Source organism: Numenius arquata, unplaced genomic scaffold (genome assembly GCF_964106895.1).
Source record: "Numenius arquata unplaced genomic scaffold, bNumArq3.hap1.1 HAP1_SCAFFOLD_45, whole genome shotgun sequence".
Lineage (NCBI taxonomy): Eukaryota > Metazoa > Chordata > Aves > Charadriiformes > Scolopacidae > Numenius > Numenius arquata.
Genome location: NW_027415589.1, coordinates 57,484 through 79,483, shown reverse-complemented (window position 1 = coordinate 79,483; position 22,000 = coordinate 57,484). Strand labels below are relative to the sequence as shown.

Sequence of the window (22,000 nt, the reverse complement as noted above, 5' to 3'; positions counted from 1 at the left end):
CATGGAGAACCCAAACAAAGCAGCGTGGCCTTGTGAGGACAACTTCCTGAGCCTGAGCTCAGCTTTGGAAGAAGAGCCAAACCTCCAGACACCGGCACTGAAGAAATCCCATTTTATTAAAGAGACATGAGATGGGAGGTCAGCTGTACCCCTCTGCCAGGCACACGTGAACGGGCCTCAGGGTCAGAAGAGCTGGGTTCATGCCTCTGGGGAAATGGAACGTTCCTGGACACACATGGTTATCACAGAGAAAAGGCCCAAAGCCCAGGAAGTTCCCCAGATGAATCTGAAATCACTTCTGAAGAGACACGGGCAGGTTAATGCTGCTGAGAGATCAGTGACAGAATCAGCTTCTTCGATGTGTCTTTCAGCTCCTGGTTCCTCATGCTGTAGATGAGAGGGTTCACAGCTGGAGGTACCACCGAGTACAGAAATGACACCACCAGATCCAGGGGTGAGGAGGAGATGGAGGGGGGCTTCAGGTGGGCAAACATGCCAGTGGTGAGAAACAGGGAGACCACGGCCAGGTGAGGGAGGCACGTGGAAAAGGCTTTGTGCCGTCCCTGCTCAGAGGGGATCCTCAGCACGGCCCTGAAGATCTGCACATAGGACACCACAATGAACACAAAACACCCAAATGCTAAACAGGCACTGACAACAACAAGCCCAACTTCCCTGAGGTAGGAGTGTGAGCAGGAGAGCTTGAGGATCTGGGGGATTTCACAGAAGAACTGGTCCAGGACATTGCCCTGGCAGAGGGGTAGGGAAAATGTATTGGCCGTGTGCAGGAGAGCATTGAGAAACCCACTGCCCCAGGCAGCTGCTGCCATGTGGACACAAGCTCTGCTGCCCAGGAGGGTCCCGTAGTGCAGGGGTTGGCAGATGGCAACGTAGCGATCGTAGGACATGACAGTGAGAAGGGAGTACTCTGCACCAATGAAGAAGAAAAACAGAAATAGCTGTGCAGCACATCCCCAGTAGGAGATGGCCACGGTGTCAAACAGGGAATTGGCCATGGCTTTGGGGACAGTGGTGGAGATGGATCCCAGGTCAAGAACGGAGAGGTTGAGGAGGAAGAAGTACATGGGGGTGTGGAGGCGGTGGTCACAGGCGATGGCGGTGATGATGAGCGCGTTTCCCAGGAGGGCAGCCAGGTAGATGCCCAGGAAGAGCCCGAAGTGCAAGAGCTGCAGCTCCCGTGTGTCTGCGAATGCCAGGAGGAGGAACTGGGTGATGGAGCTGCTGTTGGACATTTGCTTCCTCTGCACATTGGAACCTGTCCAAGGAAAAAAGGCAGTGACAAGTTACGGTGGACGTCTCAGAGCAAAACGTACTCCAGTTCTCATGGAACCCCATGGAGCTGTGTGATGGAGCTGCTTTTGGACATTTGCTGCCTCTGGGCATGGAGACCCCTGCAAGGAGGAAAAGTTATTGACAAGTTAATGGAGACTTTTAGCAGCAAAACCAAAGCCTTTTCCTACAGACCCTTCCCTGCTACACACCTTACCCCCTGTATTCCTTTTCTAGGAGACCTTCCCTCAGCTCCATGGCTGAAGCTCTGCTACCGTGCTGGTTGAACGTGCCATGAGGAGCTGGGCCTCTGCCCACTGGTGCCGAGGAGTCAGCCCTGCTCTGCAGCAGAGAGTTCACAGGAACGCTGGAAGCAGGGGCCAGTCCTGGTGTTTGACTTTGTCAGATAAAACCATGCCCAATGCACAAGGGTGTGCCAGTACCTGCACTGCCTCTTCGAAGGAGTGAGGGAGGCAGAGGCCAACTGAGAGCTTTTTTGAAAAAAAAATTCCCTCCGTCCCATTGTGGGATGTCAGAAACCCTCAGTATTCCTGCTGCACTCAGGGAGAGCAGAGTGAATCCTGCAAGGCAAGAGGATTGCCTGTGGCTTAGTACAGAGCGAGGGGAGCTGGGCTGTCCCTCAGCCCCTGACACACTGGGCTTGCGCCTTTCTGAGATGGAGGGCGATCACACGCCCTCAATGTTTCCCTGAAACGTCAGCAGAACCTGCTGAGAGCAGAGGGATCCACTGCAGACAACTAAATGTCTCACCCTTTCTCAGCGTCTCAGCAACCACTTCCAGCCCAGGACACACAGGGCTCATTTCACCAACCCAACAGCATTTCCTTGGTCATAGCGTCTCTGCGCTTCTCCATGGGGCTTTCAGGTAACACAAAGATGCTATGGGACAGATTTGCATCCTGGAGGGCAGCTCACAGCTTGGAAGGACACCTCAAGGAGATACATCAGTTTTTTCACGATGTTATCTCACCAAGGGAAAACCAGCTGATTCCCCAGCCCCACAGGCTGCATTGTCCACAGCCGCACAGGCGAGAGGAAAGCTGGGACCCTTGTTCCCATGGACACACCTGCATGGGAGGACGCACAAGATAATGTGTGACTCTGCAGCTGAAACTCCCATCCCCAGAGAGCCTGAGAGTGAGAACAAGAAAAGAGCAGCAATAACACAGACAAGTGGAGAAACAAGGGAAACTGCAGCGAGGGTCTGGCTGAAGGAGGCCAGGGCAGAGGCAGCCGGGCGCTCGGGACAGCATCACCCGTACCCAGCCGTGCCTGTCACCTCCCAGACACCGACGCTGCCGGGCAGTCGCTCTCAGCCCCGCTGCTCCGCAGGGAGAACGGGGCACGTGGCTGGAGAGCTGCACCACGGCTCTGCTGGAGCTCCGGCTGCAGAGGAGGTGGTTCATGCCTTGGACCCCACAGCCCTGAGGGCAGAGGCTTTGGTGGGAGAGGAGGCACGGGGGGGCTTGCTCAGGGGAAGGGGTCTGCATTGGAGGGGATCGTACGGCGTTTGCGGAATTCTCCCTCCCACAACATTTCTGGTTTAAGTTTCCTCTCGTTCCCATGTCATATCCCTGCTGCCAGGAGATTTTCCTCCTGGGAAGTGTCTCCCTGTGCCGTGTCTTTTCCCTGTCAGCACTCACAGAGCCCATCCCAACCTCTGTGCACTCACCTTGGCCCTACAGACACCTGCCTGTTTGCAGGGCAGGGGCTGGGTTCATGTTCCTGTTCGCAGGTGCAAAAGGGCAGGTCAGAGCAACCCTGATGGTCCAGCAGAGGTGATGCTGGTGCTCTCCATGGGCAGAGGAGCGGCTGAAGGCCCCTTAGGAGGCTTCTTTTAGACCAACTGATGCCTCAAAGTTGCAGCTCAGGAATCACAGTGACTTCTGAAAACTCGAGAGATCCTTACACATTCATCCCTTTTTCCACCTCTCTCCCCGCACCCCCCGGATAAGAAACTGGAAACACAACCTGAGGAAATAGTTCCCTTGGAAGCGTGTAGGGGTGATCTGGAGCTGTGAGCAGCCCTGACCAACTCAACACCGTCTTGACAGCAGAAGGACCCTCTCCTGCTTCTCCCCAGAGCTTCTCCCCACACCGCTGTGGGAACAACCTGGGCAGACTGAGTGTTGACCCTGGCAAGAGACAAAGTCCCTGCGCTGGCACACAGCCCCCTGCGGTGCAGAGACCCTGCTCTGAAGGACAGCCCTGAGTACTCCTGGCTGCACACCCGGCTTCACACTCTGCAGCCTCCCCCAGGGGAAGGCAGCCGACATGCCCTGGCCGGCTGAGGGTGCAGCAGGGAAGCCGTGCTCCAAAGCACGTCCTTTTTCTACGCGGGGGAAACTGAGAGTCCTCCTGACAGATCCCATGGGCTGTGGGATGTGCCAGCTTTAGGAGGTCTTTCCAGGAACCGCAGCTGCATTGCCCTGCAGCCAGAGACTTACCCTGTCAAGGGCTGTGAAGATTTCTCTCCAGGCGAGCTCTCATCTGTCCTCCCACCCCAGGCTGCCTTTAGCCTCTGTCTTGCTTCCCTCCTCTCCCCTCGGTGCCTGCAGGCAGTGCCCTCAGCCCTGCTGCGCTTGGCAGAGGAGCTGCTCCTGGGCAGAGCTGTCTCTCTGCCGCGCTGCCCCACGGCCAGGAGCTCCCTCCATCCCAGGAGCCCGGCCCAGCTCAGCAGCAGAGCAACAGCCCAAGGCAGTACCTTTTCTGCCCCCCTCTAAAATCCCTTGAGGTGTCCCTGGGGCTGCCGGGGAACCTGCTGATGCAATCCCTGATGTTCTCTCTCTCAGCTGGATCGAGACACTCCTTTCCAGAAGTGTCATTTCCCTGCTGAGAGGGAGAGTTACCTCTAAATATCAACTTTCCTTGGCCCATCATTAGACAGGACAGCCAGACGGGGACAGACAGGCATCTCCTTTACCCCTGCTGAGGGAAGGGATTCAGCTGAGGGAATCGAGGCATCTCATCCTGCATTTCTATTCCTAGCATTTGACGGAGACTCAGCTCCCGCCCATGCCTGCTAGAAGCCCACAGGAGATGGGATTCCTCTTTCCTCAGGTGTTGAGCTGTGCACAAAATAGGCACCTGCATGGGAGCCTCTTTTCTCCACTCCCACGCTAAGTAATGGAGATGGAGGGCGGGAGTGAAATGTTCAGATGCAAATGCCTGGGAACATTCCAGTTGCCAGAGGTGGTGCAAGGTACACGCAGGAAACTGCAAGCTCTAATGGGGATGGTGATAGAGATGGGGAAACATCTCGGGGATCGTACATGAGCCTGGTGGGAAATCCTTTAGCCAAGTGAAATGACAGCTGATGTCCAAATAAAAGGAACCTTTCCTACTCCTGATGTTCATGGCAGTTCACAGAGGTGTTCATATGAATGGACTGCAGTCATGTCCTGTAGGGAGAGCAAGGTCTCTCTCTTTTCCATCAGCCGAATTTACTCAATCTCCAGTGACTACAATGGCATTTGTCCCAAGTTCAGCCCCTCATTGCCTAACAGAATTCAGGGCAGCTACTCAAGGGTTGAGTGAGCTTGTGTGAGTGAGGATGAGAGGAGAAGCCAGTAAGGGTGAAACTGTCTTGGCCATTATACTCCACTTGATCGGGCACAGTAGGCAGAATAAGTCTTCTAACAGCAACCTGAAGAAGTCTCCAAGTCAATGAGCAGGTTCCTATGGGGAAGAGTAGTTGCCCTGGCATTCACTGGCCAGGCAAAGACACAGGGTGCCAGCAGCCTGGAGGACCTTGGGACAACTTCTTAACACAGCTGCCAGGTGGGCAAACAAGGGTGATGCTCACCTGGACCTGGTCCTGGCAAAAAACAAATATAAATAGAGAGTGGTCAGGGAGGTGAAAATCAGTGTCAGCCTTGGCTGCTGTCACCAGGAAATAGTGGGGTCCCAGGTGCCGAAGAGGAGTGAGGAAGGCCAGCAGCAGAGCAAAAACGGGTGGACTCCAGAGAAGAAGACTTTGATGTACTTGGGAGACTGATGCGAGTGGTGCCATGGGAAGCAGCTCTGAAGGCTGAAGGATGATGGAAAATCTGATAGGCCTTACAGGACAGCCTCCTCCAGGCACAAAAATGATCTCTCCAACTCCCCTTGAAAAGAAGCAACCGTCTCAGGAGGCTGCTTGTTGGAACTGACTGAGCTCCAGGACAAAGAGGCAGCACAAAGGAGGTGGAAGCAGGGAAGCTGCAGAGGAGGAATTGAGAAACCTTGTCCCAGGACGTAGGGACGATGTCAAAGCCAAAGCTCCCATGGGCTTGACAGATGAAGGGAAGGACAGCAAAAGCACAATGAACTGATCCAGGCTTCGAGGGTCATGGGAATGAGTCACCCTCTGCCTGGAGGCCTGTGACAAGTGGGCACTGCAGATATTTGCATCCTGACTGCCTCAGCGTGGGCGATGGGGATCCCCCTGCTGGGGGTGGCTCTGCCAGCCCATCCACATGGGTCTGGATGGTGCAGACTCTACTTGGAGACATTCCTGTAACCCAAATTCCTTGGCGTTAATGCAGAATTGGCAAGTTGAAATCAAGCATTTCATGCACTTGGCCTCTTCGCCTTGACATCTTTTCGCTTTGTCTCCACTCCCGAAAGCTCTCTAATTAACCACAGAAGAATTGAAGACGAAAGGAAAATTATGGCCTGGCTTGGCTCCTCAGGGCGTTTTGCATGTTAATGAACCCTCTGGTGCCGAGTTCCTGAACTGCAGATCTCTAAAGGCTGACCAAGTCTCTAGAGGACTAAGAGCCAGCAGCAAACCTCCAGGTTTCTGAGAGTGTTTGCAGGCCCTGCTGAAGTCCATCACTGAAGAAACCATGGAGGGAATGAGCAGACAAGGGTCCTGTCCCTGGGGGCTGGTGAAGCAGGAAGTTGGAGACACTTGGTACAATGGAAAATTTAAAAGTAGAGATCACTGTGGAAGCCCTTGATGTGCTCTTCCAAGCAGGAAGGCCACGTCCTTACCCACATCCCCTACAGATGGGGCTCCTTTCCCTCTTGGCATGTTCGGGGCTCTTCCTGGGGGCAATGTGATTGGGAGTGTGTGTTGCCAGGTGCAGGTCAGCAGTAGGGCACCTCCCAGGATTTATGGGGGGTGGCTGAGGAGGCAACGAGGCACTGGAGCTGGAAGGACCTTGTGTTCTCTCCTGGGTCTCAGTGGAAGAGACAGAAGCCACAGGCAAGAGAACAAGGGCCTCAGATCTGTTGGGGTGTCAACGCCCCACCAAGGCCCTTGGCCATCCCCACCACAGCTACACTGTCCTGTGCCTGTGCCTGCTTCCTTGTTTCCAACACCAAAACACTGTGGGTGTCTGAGGATTTGCCAATGCCAGTGAGTTCCCCACATCTCACCTGGTTTCCTCCAAAGCCTTGCTACTGCTCATTTATCCCCAAGATTTCCAAGCTCCAGAATCCTGGAGAATCCATGCCAGAATCCTCTCTGTAGCTCCACATCCCAGCACTGAACAGCCAACCCCCAATATTCCATTTCTTCTTCCTGCCTTTAGCACACTCACTGCTCCCCCCCCCACTGCTCTCTCCCTGCACGCCCATGTGTCTCACAAACCCTTCCCCTGCCCCTGCAGTGCTGAGACCTCAGCCCAGGAGGTTTGTGCATCCTCCAGGCTCATGGATGTTTCCTGAAGTCCATCCAAGTGTGGGCAGTGAAGGAGGGGAAAGGAGCAAGTTGTCAGCCCATGGGGCATTCCTAAGAACAGCCACCCCCAGCAGTGGGCATTCCCCATCCGCCAGGCTGAGGCAGGCACACAAGAGATGAATGTCTGTATCACCCCTGGTTTGCAGAGGAAGGGTCTTCCTTCCTGCCATTGTCTCAGGAGAAGCCTCTTCCTCAGCCTCTGCCCACAAACATCCACTGCTTCCCACGGCTGGCTTCAGACACGGCTGTAAGGATTGGCTAAAGCCATCAGCCGTCCCCTTGCTTCTCGCTGACATTGCTTGACCCTCTCTAACAGACTTACACGTGGCCAATCACCACTGCTCAGGGCCACTCGCCCTTTGGAAGAGCATTTTGGACTTTCTGAGTGCTTTTTATAATCTTCCTCGCTCCCTCCAGAGCACATGGTGGGCTTTCTTGGCCAAACAGGGCCTTTTTCACCATCTCTTAAGAAACAGTCGTCTTTTTATGATCCTCTGTGCGGGAATAGTCATCCCAGAAAAGCACCAAATGTATCCAAATAGCAGTTGAGTGAAGTGCCAGTAAGAACCAGGTGAGGTCCCCCCATGGCCGTGGCTCCCTGGCAAGGAGCCTCTTCTGAGAAGGTGATCCGGCCTCTGCCACTCTCTGGAGAGGGAAACCAGCAGCGTCTGTGCCACACGGGGACACAAGGGGTGACTTTTGCAAGACCACCCTTCATCTGAACCACTTTCAATATGTACTTCAGGATGGGATATCATACCTTATATGGCAAATACTAATTTAATTGCCATTGTCCAGATTTGCTATTGTGGAAGTAGACTGTTACTTTAACATTTCTTTTCATCATTATTATTATTTTTTGCCACTCTAAAGGAAATCACAGAATCACTGGAAGGATCACTGATGCTTTATCAACAGAAGACCCGCCAGCTTTGCATCTCAAGAAATAGGATGCCAGAGGTCAAGAGAAGTGTGGGAGACTACGGGGGGTGTGGACCCCTTGATTGAGGGTATGGAGTCAGGAATTGACCTTGCAGATATTGAAGTATATCCTTGAGAAAGAAGGGAGTAGAAAACATCCTGAGAAGTAAACAACTTCAAGGAACCAGCTGGAGACTGACAAGATAAGGAGTAGCTTTGATGTTTGCAAAAGTTAACCAATGACATATTGTTATGACAATATGTAATCAGTAGTAAAAGAACACGTGTTAAGAAAGAGTATATGAGAAAGTACGTGTGGCAATAAAAGTTAGTCTGTTACTGCTTGAACTTCAGAAGAGTGCTGTCCGTGTCATTTGTCCGTCTCAACAATGACAGAGAAGGATGGTTTGGGAAAACTCATGGGATTTGGGAAACTGAAGCGTGAGCCCCTCTCCCCGACATCCTGCCCTCCTCCGTGACCTGTGTGAGAAACTCCATCAACTGGGTCCGTGCTCACAGTTGTGTCAAGAAAACGGTGTGTACCTGCAGCCAATGTTGTCCTTCCAGTTCAGGATTTGAGCTCCCACTTAAGACCAAGAAGCCCAAGGATCCCAGTTCCTAGAGGGCCAACTAATGAGGACATCCCACAGGCTGGGGGAGTTTTTCTTTACTGACAACGATTTTGTTAACTTTTTTTCTCTCTCTTTGTAACTTGACTGTCAGAATTCATGCATTGAATCTACTTTGACCCTTTAAAACTGTCTCTGTGAAAAACTAATCCAGCATAGTTTTTTGTTTTGGTTTGGTTTTTTTTCCCAACCCAACTGTCCTTGGAGCATTGAAGAGTCTTTCCAGATTTGGAGTGGTTTTTCAGAATGTCTGCTCCAAGAGGGGAAATATCTCAGCCTGCAGATGGAAGGACAGGAGGAGGACAGCATCATTCAGGCTCAAAGGGAATTGGAGGGTGTCTTGACCAACCTCCCATTGAAAACAGGGTCAGACCTGAAGGGTCAGGGCTTTGTTCAAAGATGTCTGGATCCCTTTCCAGGACAGAGCTGTTGCACGCTCTCTGGGAAACAGCTTCCAGTGCTTGACTATCCTCATGCTGGAAAAAGTTCCTCCTTGTTTGGCTTGACCATCCCTTTTCTCAGCCCATTGCCTCTTGTCCTTGTATCTTCTACCATGGATTTGACTCAGGCTCAGTCTTCCTGGTAACTGTGTTGTTATAGTTGAATTTTAAGACAAATCGAGTCCGAAATAGATTTATTAAATATTTATTAAGGTAGGAAAGCAAAAGCAGCGCTGGGCGGCCGGGGAGTCGCAGCTCCACCAAAGACTCGCAAATTCAGGCAAGCTAAACGACTCCTTTTATCTTCACAGAGGTCGATTGCAACATCTTCGGTACGCCCCTCTTCGGCTTCTTCCGAGGGGCTTCTTGCTTGGGGCAATTTCGATAAGATATCGTCACAGAATCAGCTTATACAATCTATTCTTTTCAGGGTTGATTGGTACAATGGCACACGTTAGCACGACATTAACGGTTTAACATTCGCTCAAGGTAACACATTCTGATGACATTGTGGTTAAGCCTTTCTTGTCAAACAGGGTGTTCCCATGTTTGGTGTTGCCAGGTAACATTGTGGACGTGTATCTTCTGGTTAAATAGGAAGTTCTCAAGACTGCTACAATGGGTTCGTTCCTCTTGCTTAACCTGTTTGATCAGCAAATTACCGTTAGTTACTTATTACAATCCCCCCTTTTTTTTATTTATAAGTGATTTGCTGATCAAACCTAGACAATACCTCACAAGCGGCATCTAATTCAGGATTTTCGTTTGGTATAATTTTCATTTCCAGTTCCGATTGCTTCATCAGCATTAGCTGCACTTTTTCTAACCTGCCTTTAAAAAAGGTTACAAGTTTATTAATGACACAGGGTCCAAAAGTCAGAGCCAATAGTAACATTATGAGGGGTCCCGCCAAAGTAGAAATTAAGGTAGTCAGCCATGGTGACGGATTAACCCAAGATTCATACCAGGAGGACTGAGCCTCTCGTTCCCGTTTTCTTTTCTCTAATCCTTCTCTCAGCTTAGCTAATGAATCTCTTACTGCCCCTGTATGGTCAGCATAAAAGCAACATTCTTCACCTAGGGCAGCGCATAATCCTCCGTTTTGCATGAACAAAAGGTCCAATCCTCTTCGATTCTGTAAAACTACTTCTGACAATGAGGTCAATGATTTCTCTAAATAGGAAACAGATTTTTCTATTCGGGCCAAATCTTCGTCTACTGCAGCTCTTAGAGATGTTAGACTCTGTTGTTGTTGTACCAAGGAGGTTATGCCAGTGGCGGTCCCGGCGACCCCTAAACCAAGTAGAGTAGCTATAGTAATTGCAGATATTGGCTCTCTTTTGTTGATTTTATGTCCTGAATTGCTCCAATGTAAATACATAGTTTCTTCCCCATGTAAGAGGATTCTAGATACCACAGTAACTTGTACACAAAATTCTGAGGCATTTTTCTTGAGAACAGCAGTGGACAAACAAGGTGTTAATCCGGTTATGGAACAAACCCACCATGCCCCAGGACTAGGCAGAATCCATTTAATATCAGATGTAAAGTTTTGAGTTTGGTTAGTACATAGAGCTCTTTCCCCATTCGTCACCTTTCCTATACACCAACCGCTCCCTCTGACCTGTTGGAGAGTAATCCCTGCTTTCCGTTCTTTCCAATTACATCTGGGGGGATTCTCCTCGGCAGAGGTATTAAAGGGAGATGGCACAGCTATCCCTTCATAAAAAGGGGGTTTTACATCATAACATAACCAACAGGAAGTGGTAAAATTTGGATTTGTTGCATTTAGAGCTTGATAGGCTGCCTTCATTACAGCCCATAGGGGTTCATCATCTTTGGGTATTTTCTCCACTTTATTTGTAGAGGTTAGGTATGTCCCTGGGGTGACTGAGGCTGTGGAGTTTCCTCCCTTTGGCTTTGTGATGACTCGATTGGGCCCTACTGCTTGTGGTATTTTAACTTCCCGTTTTTGAATGAATATTAGTCCTCCTCTATCAGTTCCAGATTCCCAATATCGCATTCCCCAGGTTCGTCCAAATAACCATCCATGGTCATTAGGCTGCAGGATTTCTAATATAACATGCTTACAGTTGCCAAGATGGGAGCCCTCTATGTGTCCATCCCAGCTAGAAGCTGGCGGGTTGCATCCTCTGGGCCCCCATATTATATTTAAAAATCTATCTTTACTGGCTACATCCCAGTTTGAAGCTATGGTTTCACATCCCCAATATGCACAGTAATAGTGATTAGGGAAATTGCAATAGCTTTTCCCTGGATTCGAACTGGGGCAGAGATAAAAAGGTTTTATTGCTCTTTCTTGTCGACCGGGTGGGTCTAGTTCATAAAAGACTAATTCTTCCAATTTAACTTGGAATTCTGGGGGTCCGGCTGTCGCATTATACCGAACTTCTATTGAATCTTCCCATCGACCTAAGGTCCAATTGAAGGGTTGATGTTCATTTTCTAAAGTCGTGGTAATTAATACCATTAATAGGATACCAGCTTTCATTTCCCCCACTGTTCAGTACCTCTCTGCCTTCCTCGTCTACTCTTTTGCGGAGAGCAACGGGATATTAATATCTTCTCGGCAGCAGCAGGTAGTCTTCAGGGGGATTTTGCTGTTATCCTGTCAATAATTTCCAAGGTCTAAAGAGTTAGTTACCTCTCAAATATATTTCCACCTGTTTGGTTGTTGTGCCCGTTTCCAGGCAAATCTTATAACACACTGTCTTAAAACTCTATACCAGTCTGTTTCATATATTTCCCAAAGCTCGGGTATTGACAATTCCCACCCACAAAATAATTTACGAATCTCTGCTTGAGCCCGTTGTTCCCTGGTATGTGTCAAATTATTGCGACATTTCATACAATAAGGTTGTCTCTTAAATGAAACACAGGACCATTCTTTATCGCAATTTAAACATCGGCAAACAACCCAACATAAATGTCCGGAAGTGGGGTGTTTCACGCAGGGTATTCTACGGAGATCTCCTATACTGGGCGATTCAGGTATTTCTGTCTCTGTTTCACAGCAAAAAGGAAAAACCTGAGGAGTTCCTGTCAGTTTGTATAATCCAGCCCCCCCCGTTTGGTCAGGTATTCTCTCCTCACTCCAAGGTGCAAAATATACTTTTCGTAGGGTATTTCCAGGTGGTATTTGGAACCATTGATGTAAACTATTTCTTGCTTCCCTTCTGGAGTGGTTCATTTACCGGTCTCGTTTTTCCTTATCTTCATTCGGAGGTCTCCTGGTTCTGACGTTACGGTCCACCTTTCTGGGAAGATAGGTCCCTTAATTCTGCTGGCATGAGTCCATCCTTTTTCTGCTGTCCGTACAGCCGTATCTGTGGTAAGTAAAACAACAAAGGGTCCTTCCCAACGGGGTGTTAGGGAGGTTTCTTTCCAGGTTTTGATTAATACCTGGTCTCCAGGCTGGATTTGGTGTATGGAAATGTCCAAGGGAGGTCTTTGTACTACCAAACCCTTCTTTCTTAGTTCCTGTCTCCTTCTTGTAAGTTCTAAAATATATTCTGTTAAAATTTTATCCTCGACCTTTGGGTGCTCTACTAATAATCCAAAGTCATAAGGCATCCCATACAACATTTCAAAGGGGGATATACCAGTATCTGTCCTAGGTTGAGTTCTAATGTAAAGCAAGGCCAGCGGTAGACATTTAGTCCAACTCATTTTTGTCTCCACCATAAGTTTGGTTAGGTGTTTCTTTATTTCCCCATTCATTCTTTCTACTTTCCCGGAACTTTGTGGGTGCCAGGGAGTATGGTATTCCCATTTTGTACCGAACAATTCAGTTGTTTCTTTAATTATTTTGGATGTAAAATGTGGGCCTCGGTCTGAGTCAATTACCGCAATAGTTCCATACCTCGGAATAATTTCTTCCAACAGGATTTTAATAACTGTCTTTGCAGTAGCCCTTATCACTGGGAAGGCTTCTACAAAGTGCGTAAGGTGATCAACCAAGACTAATAAATACTGATATCTCCCAACCTTCGGTAATTCAGTAAAATCCACTTGTATTTTCTCAAAGGGCCTTTTAGCCAGTTCACGACCCCCTTGAACCTTCTCCCTAAGTTGTCGTTTATTCACTTTGTGACAGGTTAAACATCCCTCTAAGATCCTCTTGGCTAATCCGTATATTCCGATGCAGGCATATTTTGTTTCAAACTGATCCACTAAAGCCTGAATTCCCCAATGGGTTTTATGGTGTAATTTATTTAGTATTCCTCTGGCTAATCCCTTTGGAAGAATTTCCCTACCATCTGGTAGCAGCCATTTATCACCATCTCTTTTTGCTCCAATTTGTTTTAGCTTATCCAATTCTTGGAGAGTGAAAGTCTTCTCTATTTTTAGCCTTTCAGGTTCCTCTCCCAAGGTCTGAACCATTAACAGGGCAGCCCGTTTTGCCTCTGCGTCGGCTAGATTGTTTCCTCTTACTGTATGGGTTAGTCCCTTCTGATGTCCTTTTACATGGACTATGGCTATCTTTAGTGGACCTCTTAAGGCCTTTAAAACTTCTTGGATTAGTTTTTCATGGACTAATCCCTTTCCCTGGGTGTTAATTAAGCCCCTCTCTTCCCAAATTTTTCCAAAGGTATGCACCACCCCAAAGGCATACTTTGAATCTGTATAAATGGTTCCAATTTTATTTTCTAAAAGTTTTAATGCTCTCATCATAGCATATAACTCACATGCTTGTGCGGACCAAGCTTTATTTAATGGTCCTGACTCTTTTATCTGAAAGGTATACCCGTCCACAATAGCATATCCCGATTTCCGTTGTCCTTCAACCACTCGTGAGGAACCATCCACAAATAATTTCTCCCCTTCGCCTAATTCATCTTCCTCTAAATCCTCCCTTATCTTAGTTTGCAAATTTATTAGTTGGAGACAGTCATGTGTCAAATCTTCCCTAGGTTCCCCATATAAAAATTGGGCAGGATTCTGAACAGAGGTGGTTTCCATTTCTAACCATGGGGAGTTAATCAAAATTCCCTCATATTTTAGTAATCGACTGTCTGTAAGCCACTTATCAGCTCGTTGTTGCAATACTCCTCGAATGTTATGGGGGGTGTATACCTTTAGTTCACCTCCTAAGGTGACCTTTCCAACTTCTTCTACCAATAATGCAGTGGCCACTATTGCTTGTAAACAAGTGGGCCACCCGCGGCTTACAGGATCTAGTATTTTAGAATAATATCCTACAGGCTTTCTCTGCCCTGCCCACCCTTGGGTCAGAACCCCATAAGCTGTCTCGTTATCCACATTGATAAAAAGTTGAAAGGGTTTACGGATATCGGGTAAACTGAGGACAGGTGCTTCCACCAGGTTTCTTTTCACGTTCTCCCAGCGCTTCTCATCTTCAGGGGTCCATTTTACTAACCCATTTTTAGTTAGCTTTTCGTACAAGAATTTTACTTTACTGCTGTAATTTTCTGTCCACTGTCGACAATACCCTAACAATCCCAACAGCTGTCTTATCTGTCTTTTATTAGTGGGCGCTGTTAGGGATAAAATTCCTTTCACTCTTTCGGGATCTAATTTCTTGTGTCCCTTTGTGAGCCAATGTCCCAAATATTTTACCTCTTCTTCAGTGAACTGCAATTTGGACTTAGAAACCTTTAACCCCTTGAGGCCCAAAAAGTTTAATAATTTGATGCTCTCATTTCTGACTTCTTCTTGAGTTTTTCCTGCAATCAATAAATCGTCTACGTATTGAATCAGGATTAATCCCTGACTTAATTCGTAGGATTCCAATAATTGTTCCAGAGCTTGTCCAAACAAATTTGGGGATTCTGTGAATCCCTGGGGCAAAACAGTCCACCGTAATTGTTGTTTTCTATGGGTTCTGGGGTCCTCCCACTCGAAAGCAAAATAGTCTCTACATTCTTCTTCTAAGGGACAGGCCCAAAAAGCATCTTTTAAATCTATAACACTATACCATTTATATTCTGGACTTAACCGATTAAGTATAGTGTGTGGGTTAGCCACCACAGGGAACCGGGTAATGGTTCGTTCGTTTATGGCTCTCAGATCTTGTACTAAGCGATAAGACCCATCCGGCTTCTTTACGGGCAATATGGGGGTGTTGTGAGGAGACATACAGGGTTCTAAAAGTCCTTGGACCAAAAGTCTCTCAATTACTGGCTGCAACCCTTCTCTCCCTTCTCTGGAGATGGGATACTGTTTTATCCTAATTGGCTGGTCTGGGTCTTTTATAGAGACTGTGATCGGTTTGATATTTAATTTTCCCACCGATCCAGGGCTATACCAAGTTTCTGGATTAATCTTGGCTTCATCTTCAGCGGTTAATAAGCATAACTTTACTTTTAACATCTCTTGGTCTACTTCCAAATTAATTCCTAATTCCACCATCAGGTCTCGTCCCAAAAGGTTATATTCAGCTTCTGGGACCAATAAAAATGTTCCCACCCCATCTTTATTTGGGGCTTCTATTGCTACATTCCTTATCAGGGGCACCTTGAAAGGTTCCCCTTTTGCACCAATTACTTGGAGTTTATCCTTTGATTCAACACATCCAGATGGTAACTTTTGGATGGTTGATCTTTCGGCACCCGAGTCCACGAGGAACTCGAACACTTCATGCTGAGGACCCAACTTCAATTTTATCAAGGGCTCGGTAACCTTAGGGGTCCCCAGCAAATAGAGCCCCTGACCCCCCTAATCTTCCTTAAAAATCTCCTCATCCTGCATTCTTTTCCGACAATTTCTCTGCAGATGTCCCTTCCTGCGACAATAAAAACATTCTATGTCCTGCGAACCAAATCTCCTTCTTCTCGGTTCTACTGGGCCCTTCCAGGGACTTTCTCTTCTCTTTCCCTGACTTTGCCCTTCCCTTACAGCAGCCATCAGGATTCTGGCTTGTTTCTTCTGACTTTCTTCTTCCCTTCTCACATACACCTTCTGAGCTTCTCGTAGTAACTCATCTAACCCCCTCTCCTGCCAGTCTTCTACTTTCTCTAACTTTCTTCTTATATCTGTCCAAGATTTAGCTACAAATTGAGTTTTCAGCAGGGCTTGACCCACTTGGCTATCGGGGTCTAACCCAGAATATAGCTGTAAACTCTTTCTCAATCTTTCCAGCCATTCGGTGGGGGTTTCATCTTTCTTCTGTTGTTCATTAAAGGCCTTATTGATATTTTGCCCTCTAGGTACAGAATCCCTAATCCCCTGAATTATCATATCACGGAGATCAACCATGTTATTTCTATGTGCGGGGTCTTGATTGTCCCAATTGGGCCTCTGTAAGGGCCATTTTACATCCCCGGCGGGACCATGCTGATGCCTCTGATCCCAGTGTCTCATGCCTGCCATTCTGATCATTCCTCGTTCTTCGTTTGTGAACAAGATCTTTAAAATAGACTCCATCTCATCCCAAGTATAAATGTTAGGCCCGAGGAATTGATCAAAACGTTCTGCTACCCCTAATGGGTCCTCTAACAAGTGTCCCATTTCTTTCTTAAATTCCCTCACATCCCCGGAGCTGAGGGGTACAGATACAAATCCAACTCCGGGTTGTGGTCCCCCCATAGCAGTCTCCCTTAAGGGATACAATAAATTTTCCTCCCTTCTTTCTCTGATTTGACTTCTAGTTATTCTTCGATTAGAAGGAGGAGTCTCTTCCTCAGGTTCTGTAGGTGCTGTTGGAGGGAGATCTTGCTCAGGACCTTGTGGTGGCGGAGGAGGGGGGACATAGGGTGGGGGGGACACTGGAGGTTCGTCTATGTCCCACCTTTTCTTTTTATCATTTTTCTTTTCCTTTAATGGAAACAAATTAGCGGCCTGAGCCGTGCTCAGGATCCATAAAAAGGCATATTCACTCTCCTCCTTACTAAACAGTCGTTTGTTGTTAACGTATATGTTTAATTGTTGGCATATCCAATCCTCTAAGGATCCATGAATTGGCCAATATAAATCTTTTCTTATCTGTTTTCCTCCCCATATTTCCATACAATAATAGACCAATTTCTCCTTGGATTTCCCTTTTAGGGAAGGGGAACTATCCCAATATCGAATCATTAGGCCTAATGGGCTATCTTGGGGTATATCAGGGAGCCCACCCCCACCCCGTATCTTCTGTATGGAACCAGAAGCCTTACTTTTCTTCTGTCCCATCTTCCGGGAGTGCCTTCTCTCACTCAAGTTTCACTCGCTTCCCTCCGTTCGTGGCCCACGCCCTCGCGGACAATGGGAACTGCACTATTAGGAGGTCCACACTCACTTCGTCCGGTGGGCTACTAAGCCCAGTGGACGTCTCAGTCACTCACACCCCAGGTACCCAATCCCCGACCGAACGGAACCGCAATATACTTACTCACTCCCGAGTCTTCGTCCGGCTCTTTGTGCACAAAAATTACGGGGAACTGCAGTTTTCCTTTCTCTTTCTTTTTGCTTTCCTATCTCAGTTCGGAAAATCCAGGTGAGCTAAGTCGGAATCTCCTCCAGGACCATCCGAAGATGGGGGCGCCCTCCCAGAGTTGAATTCTGAGTTGGCTGTCTGGATCCGAGTCACGGCACCAAATTTGTTATAGTTGAATTTTAAGACAAATCGAGTCCGAAATAGATTTATTAAATATTTATTAAGGTAGGAAAGCAAAAGCAGCGCTGGGCGGCCGGGGAGTCGCAGCTCCACCAAAGACTCGCAAATTCAGGCAAGCTAAACGACTCCTTTTATCTTCACAGAGGTCGATTGCAACATCTTCGGTACGCCCCTCTTCGGCTTCTTCCGAGGGGCTTCTTGCTTGGGGCAATTTCGATAAGATATCGTCACAGAATCAGCTTATACAATCTATTCTTTTCAGGGTTGATTGGTACAATGGCACACGTTAGCACGACATTAACGGTTTAACATTCGCTCAAGGTAACACATTCTGATGACATTGTGGTTAAGCCTTTCTTGTCAAACAGGGTGTTCCCATGTTTGGTGTTGCCAGGTAACATTGTGGACGTGTATCTTCTGGTTAAATAGGAAGTTCTCAAGACTGCTACAATGGGTTCGTTCCTCTTGCTTAACCTGTTTGATCAGCAAATTACCCTTAGTTACTTATTACAAGCTGCCTTTGTCTCATCGTACAAGTTTTGCCTTTTTCTTCCGATTCTCCCCTCATGGCCAGGGGGGTGCTGGGCGGCCCGAGAGAGTGGCTGAGGCTAAACCACGACAGTCCTTTTCGGCAATCGATGTTGCACACGAAGGGTTGAGATAACGACAGATCTGACCAGAGCGTGCTAAAATGAATTTGTTATATACATTTATTGTATTAGTTAAATAGTCGCTGGGCACCATGTTGTTTTGGTTGTTCTCCTTTACTTGCTTTGTGCTCTCTCTACAGGGCATAAAGATATTTCTGACACAGTTGTTGTGCTGATTTCTATGTTGGTCAGTACAAAACTAGTAATGTCCTTTATTTCCTGTAGTGCCCTGCAACTGCTCTTGCTGTTATCTTGTGCTGATGGATCACCACAACCACTGTGAGCTGTCTGCACGCAAACATTAAGAACGGACCAAATGGAGCTTCAGTCCAGAGGGACTTTGGGAAACTCTGGGATTCAGCCAGCAGCAAACTCCAAAGTTTTACAAGGAGGAGTCACCAGTCCTGCATCAGAGGGAAGATAAACCTCGTATATCAGGACCTGAAAGGACCTGAAAGGATGAGCAGTGACCCTGAGAAGAAGACCTAGGCATTATGAGGGACACCATATGAGCCAGTGGTTCATGCTCACCATGAGCAAGGCCAGTTGCAAAGGGGGATTTATTAGGAGGAGCATGGTCATCCCCCAGCATCTTAAATTTTCATACCCCTCCAGTGAGCTGTGTGGTGGCCACACCTGGACACGTGTGTGTGTCCCTCTGTGGGAATTCCTGCTGTAGAGAGGTGGGGAGGAAGTGGAGAGTGTCTGGAGGAGGTAGGCCCTTTTCCACTACTCATGGCCCCAAAACCCATCTCTGCCAACTGTTTCCATCTCAACACAACACCAGGAACATGCTGACCCAGGAGAACCAGGATGCTCTCCAGACCGCTCCAGAGTCCCCTCCCAGAGGATGGATGTCCTTAATACAACCTGTGTGAAAAGCCTGGGCACATCCCTCAGTTCCACTCACCATCTTACCTGTCAGCAAACACCGACTGGTGACTCCAAAATCCAGTTCTACATCTCTAAAATGTCACAGACACTAAGCTTTTCATTCCTGAACTGATGGAGGAAGAGGAAGTTCAGGGGTGCAGTTCTCAGGCCTGTTTGGAGAAGGAGCCTGGTATGAAAGCACTGCACTGAAAGGGATCCCATTTTATTACAGAGATGCTATGAAAGATGCCAGCTCGGAGCCACTATTAAATTAAATTTTATAAGGGAACCAGGTGACATCAAGCAGGTACATGGTCTCAGGTGCAGTGACACAAATGAAACCTTTGTGTAGAAACATAAAAACCATGAATGACAATAAAGATAATGTTTAAAAATTCAACACCAACCAACAAACAAAACACACAAAAACCCAGATGGAATCAGATAGTGTGGGAGTCATTTGTGGAAAGAGGTGGTAAATGTCTCCCTCTTGAAAAATATCCATGAAATCAGATTCCTAATGACCTCCTTCAGCTCCTGGTTCCTCATGCTGTAGATGAGGGGGTTCACTGCCGGAGAAAACACTGAGTACAGAACAGCCACCAGTAGGTCTAGAAATGTGGAGGAGATGGAGGGGGGCTTCAGGTGGGAAAACACTGCAGTGCTGACAAAGAGGGAGACCACGGCCAGGTGAGGGAGGCACGTGGAAAAGGCTTTGTGCCGTCCCTGCTCAGAGGGGATCCTCAGCACGGCCCTGAAGATCTGCACATAGGACACCACAACGGAAACGAAACACCCAAATGCTAAACAGGCACTGACCACAAGAAGCCCAACTTCCCTGAGGTAGGAGTGTGAGCAGGAGAGCTTGAGGATCTGGGGGATTTCACAGAAGAACTGGTCCAGGACATTGCCCTGGCAGAGGGGTAGGGAAAATGTATTGGCCGTGTGCAGGAGAGCATTGAGAAACCCACTGCCCCAGGCAGCTGCTGCCATGTGGACACAAGCTCTGCTGCCCAGGAGGGTCCCGTAGTGCAGGGGTTGGCAGATGGCAACGTAGCGATCGTAGGCCATGACAGTGAGAAGACAGTACTCTGCTGTGATAAAGAAGAGAAAGAAGAAGAGCTGTGCAGCACATCCCCAGTAGGAGATGGCCCTGGTGTCAAACAGGGAATTGGCCATGGCTTTGGGGACAGTGGTGGAGATGGAGCCCAGGTCAAGAACGGAGAGGTTGAGGAGGAAGAAGTACATGGGGGTGTGGAGGCGGTGGTCACAGGCTATGGCAGTGATGATGAGTGCGTTTCCCAGGAGGGCAGCCAGGTAGATGCCCAGGAAGAGCCCGAAGTGCAAGAGCTGCAGCTCCCGTGTGTCTGCGAATGCCAGGAGGAGGAACTGGGTGATGGAGCTGCTGTTGGACATTATCTTCCCCTAGGCTTAGAGACCTGTCCATGGAAGGAAAGACAGTGAGAAGTTAGGGCAGACTTCTCTCAAAAAAGCCTCTTCAATCACTCTTTGAGACCCAGCCAACTGCCTCTCCCCTTTTGGGAATGTATTTGTCGCATCCTTTTTGCACACACTGGTTGGAGCTGGCTGATGATCCATCAGGGAGGTGTTAGCTCTGCAGGATCCAGTCCTGTCCTACAGCAATAGTTAAATAGGAACTGGGGCGATCTCAGATTAAATCCATTCATGGCATCAAAGGGCTTTTCAGCCTTGTCATTCCCAATTCACCCGACTGCAGAACAGAGCTGAGGGCACTTTATTTCTCTGTTTGTTCTGTTCTAATTTCCCCACCACACCTGAGGAGTGTCTTTAAGACAGAAACCCTTGGCATTTCTGCTGCACACTATGTAAAACCTTGTGGGTCCTAAGAGCCAAAGGGCTGTCCCTCAGTACAGAGTGGGGACAGCCTGTCTATCCATCAGTATTGTTCCCAACCCCCCACCCCATCTCGCAGGACCTGAGGAGGATCTCAGCTCTCCCCTCCCAGCCAGCGACACACAGGGCTCATTGCAGCTGCCTACATTTAGCCCTCCAGCAGGACTGACATGGCCTTGCCACTGTCAGGTCTATTCCGTGGGGCTCCTAAAAACCACAGAGATGTAAAGGGAGAGCTGTGCCCTTCTGGAGGGCAGCGTGGCACCCAACAGGGCACTGCAAGGGGATGTTGACTTGAGTTGACTCAAGTCAACTGTCCTATAGATGGAATATCCTGATGTGAGCGTCGGCTTACACTCACCCAACACATTGCAGTCACGAGAGCCTGAAAGATTAAGGTCATTGGGATGCTTTTCATCCATGGACACACCAGTGTCTGAGCTTCACCTGAATCCTCACCCCCCCACCACAGCCAAAAGAAGGGGAGGAACAAGGGCAGCAGGGACAAGAGGGGAACACGCCAAAGTTCTCCTGCCAAGAGAGTCGGGACAGGGAGACACAGTCAGACACGCGAGCATTTCTCCTCTTTGGTGCTTGGGCTGCTGGGAGGGAGACTCAGGACTAAGTCCCCAAGATATGAAGGGGTTGGGGACTCTACTGTGTGGGAGAGGGAAGTTGCTGCAGGGAAGGCATCTGCGCTGCAGGGGATGGCAGGGAGGTGCTGGAATCCCCCCTCCCATCACCCTTCCTGTAGCAGCTCCCTCTCACTCCCTGCCCATGCCTCTGCTGCCTGCACTGTCGCTGCTGGGGGCTGTTTGTCTGCCCCCAGGTCTCCTCCCTTTCAGTGCTCAGAGACTCCATCCCAGCTGCTGAGGGCTCAGCTCTGCCCTGCAGACACCTTCTGCAGCAGGGAATGGCCCAGGGGCATCTCTGGGTGTGCACGGGCTAAAGGAGCAGCTCGGACAAGTGCTAACAAAAACTGGGGTCTCATTGCCCTCATGGGAATGGAGATGTAAATTCAGATCTCCCACCGCCCATCTAACCAACCAAGAGGG

General features: G+C 48.6%; 2 protein-coding genes across 2 annotated transcripts; both read right to left on the bottom strand.

Moving 5' to 3' along the window:
* Positions 1-317: 317 nt before the first annotated feature.
* Positions 318-1,253, bottom strand: LOC141478847 (olfactory receptor 14J1-like). The gene has a single exon (XM_074167790.1). The coding sequence runs from the start codon at positions 1,251-1,253 to the stop codon at positions 318-320; it is 936 nt and encodes a 311-aa protein (XP_074023891.1).
* Positions 1,254-19,526: 18,273 nt separating this feature from the next.
* LOC141478846 (olfactory receptor 14J1-like) lies at positions 19,527-20,555 on the bottom strand. Its single transcript, XM_074167789.1, has one exon. The coding sequence runs from the start codon at positions 20,484-20,486 to the stop codon at positions 19,527-19,529; it is 960 nt and encodes a 319-aa protein (XP_074023890.1). The 5' UTR covers positions 20,487-20,555.
* Between the last annotated feature and the right edge of the window lie 1,445 nt (positions 20,556-22,000).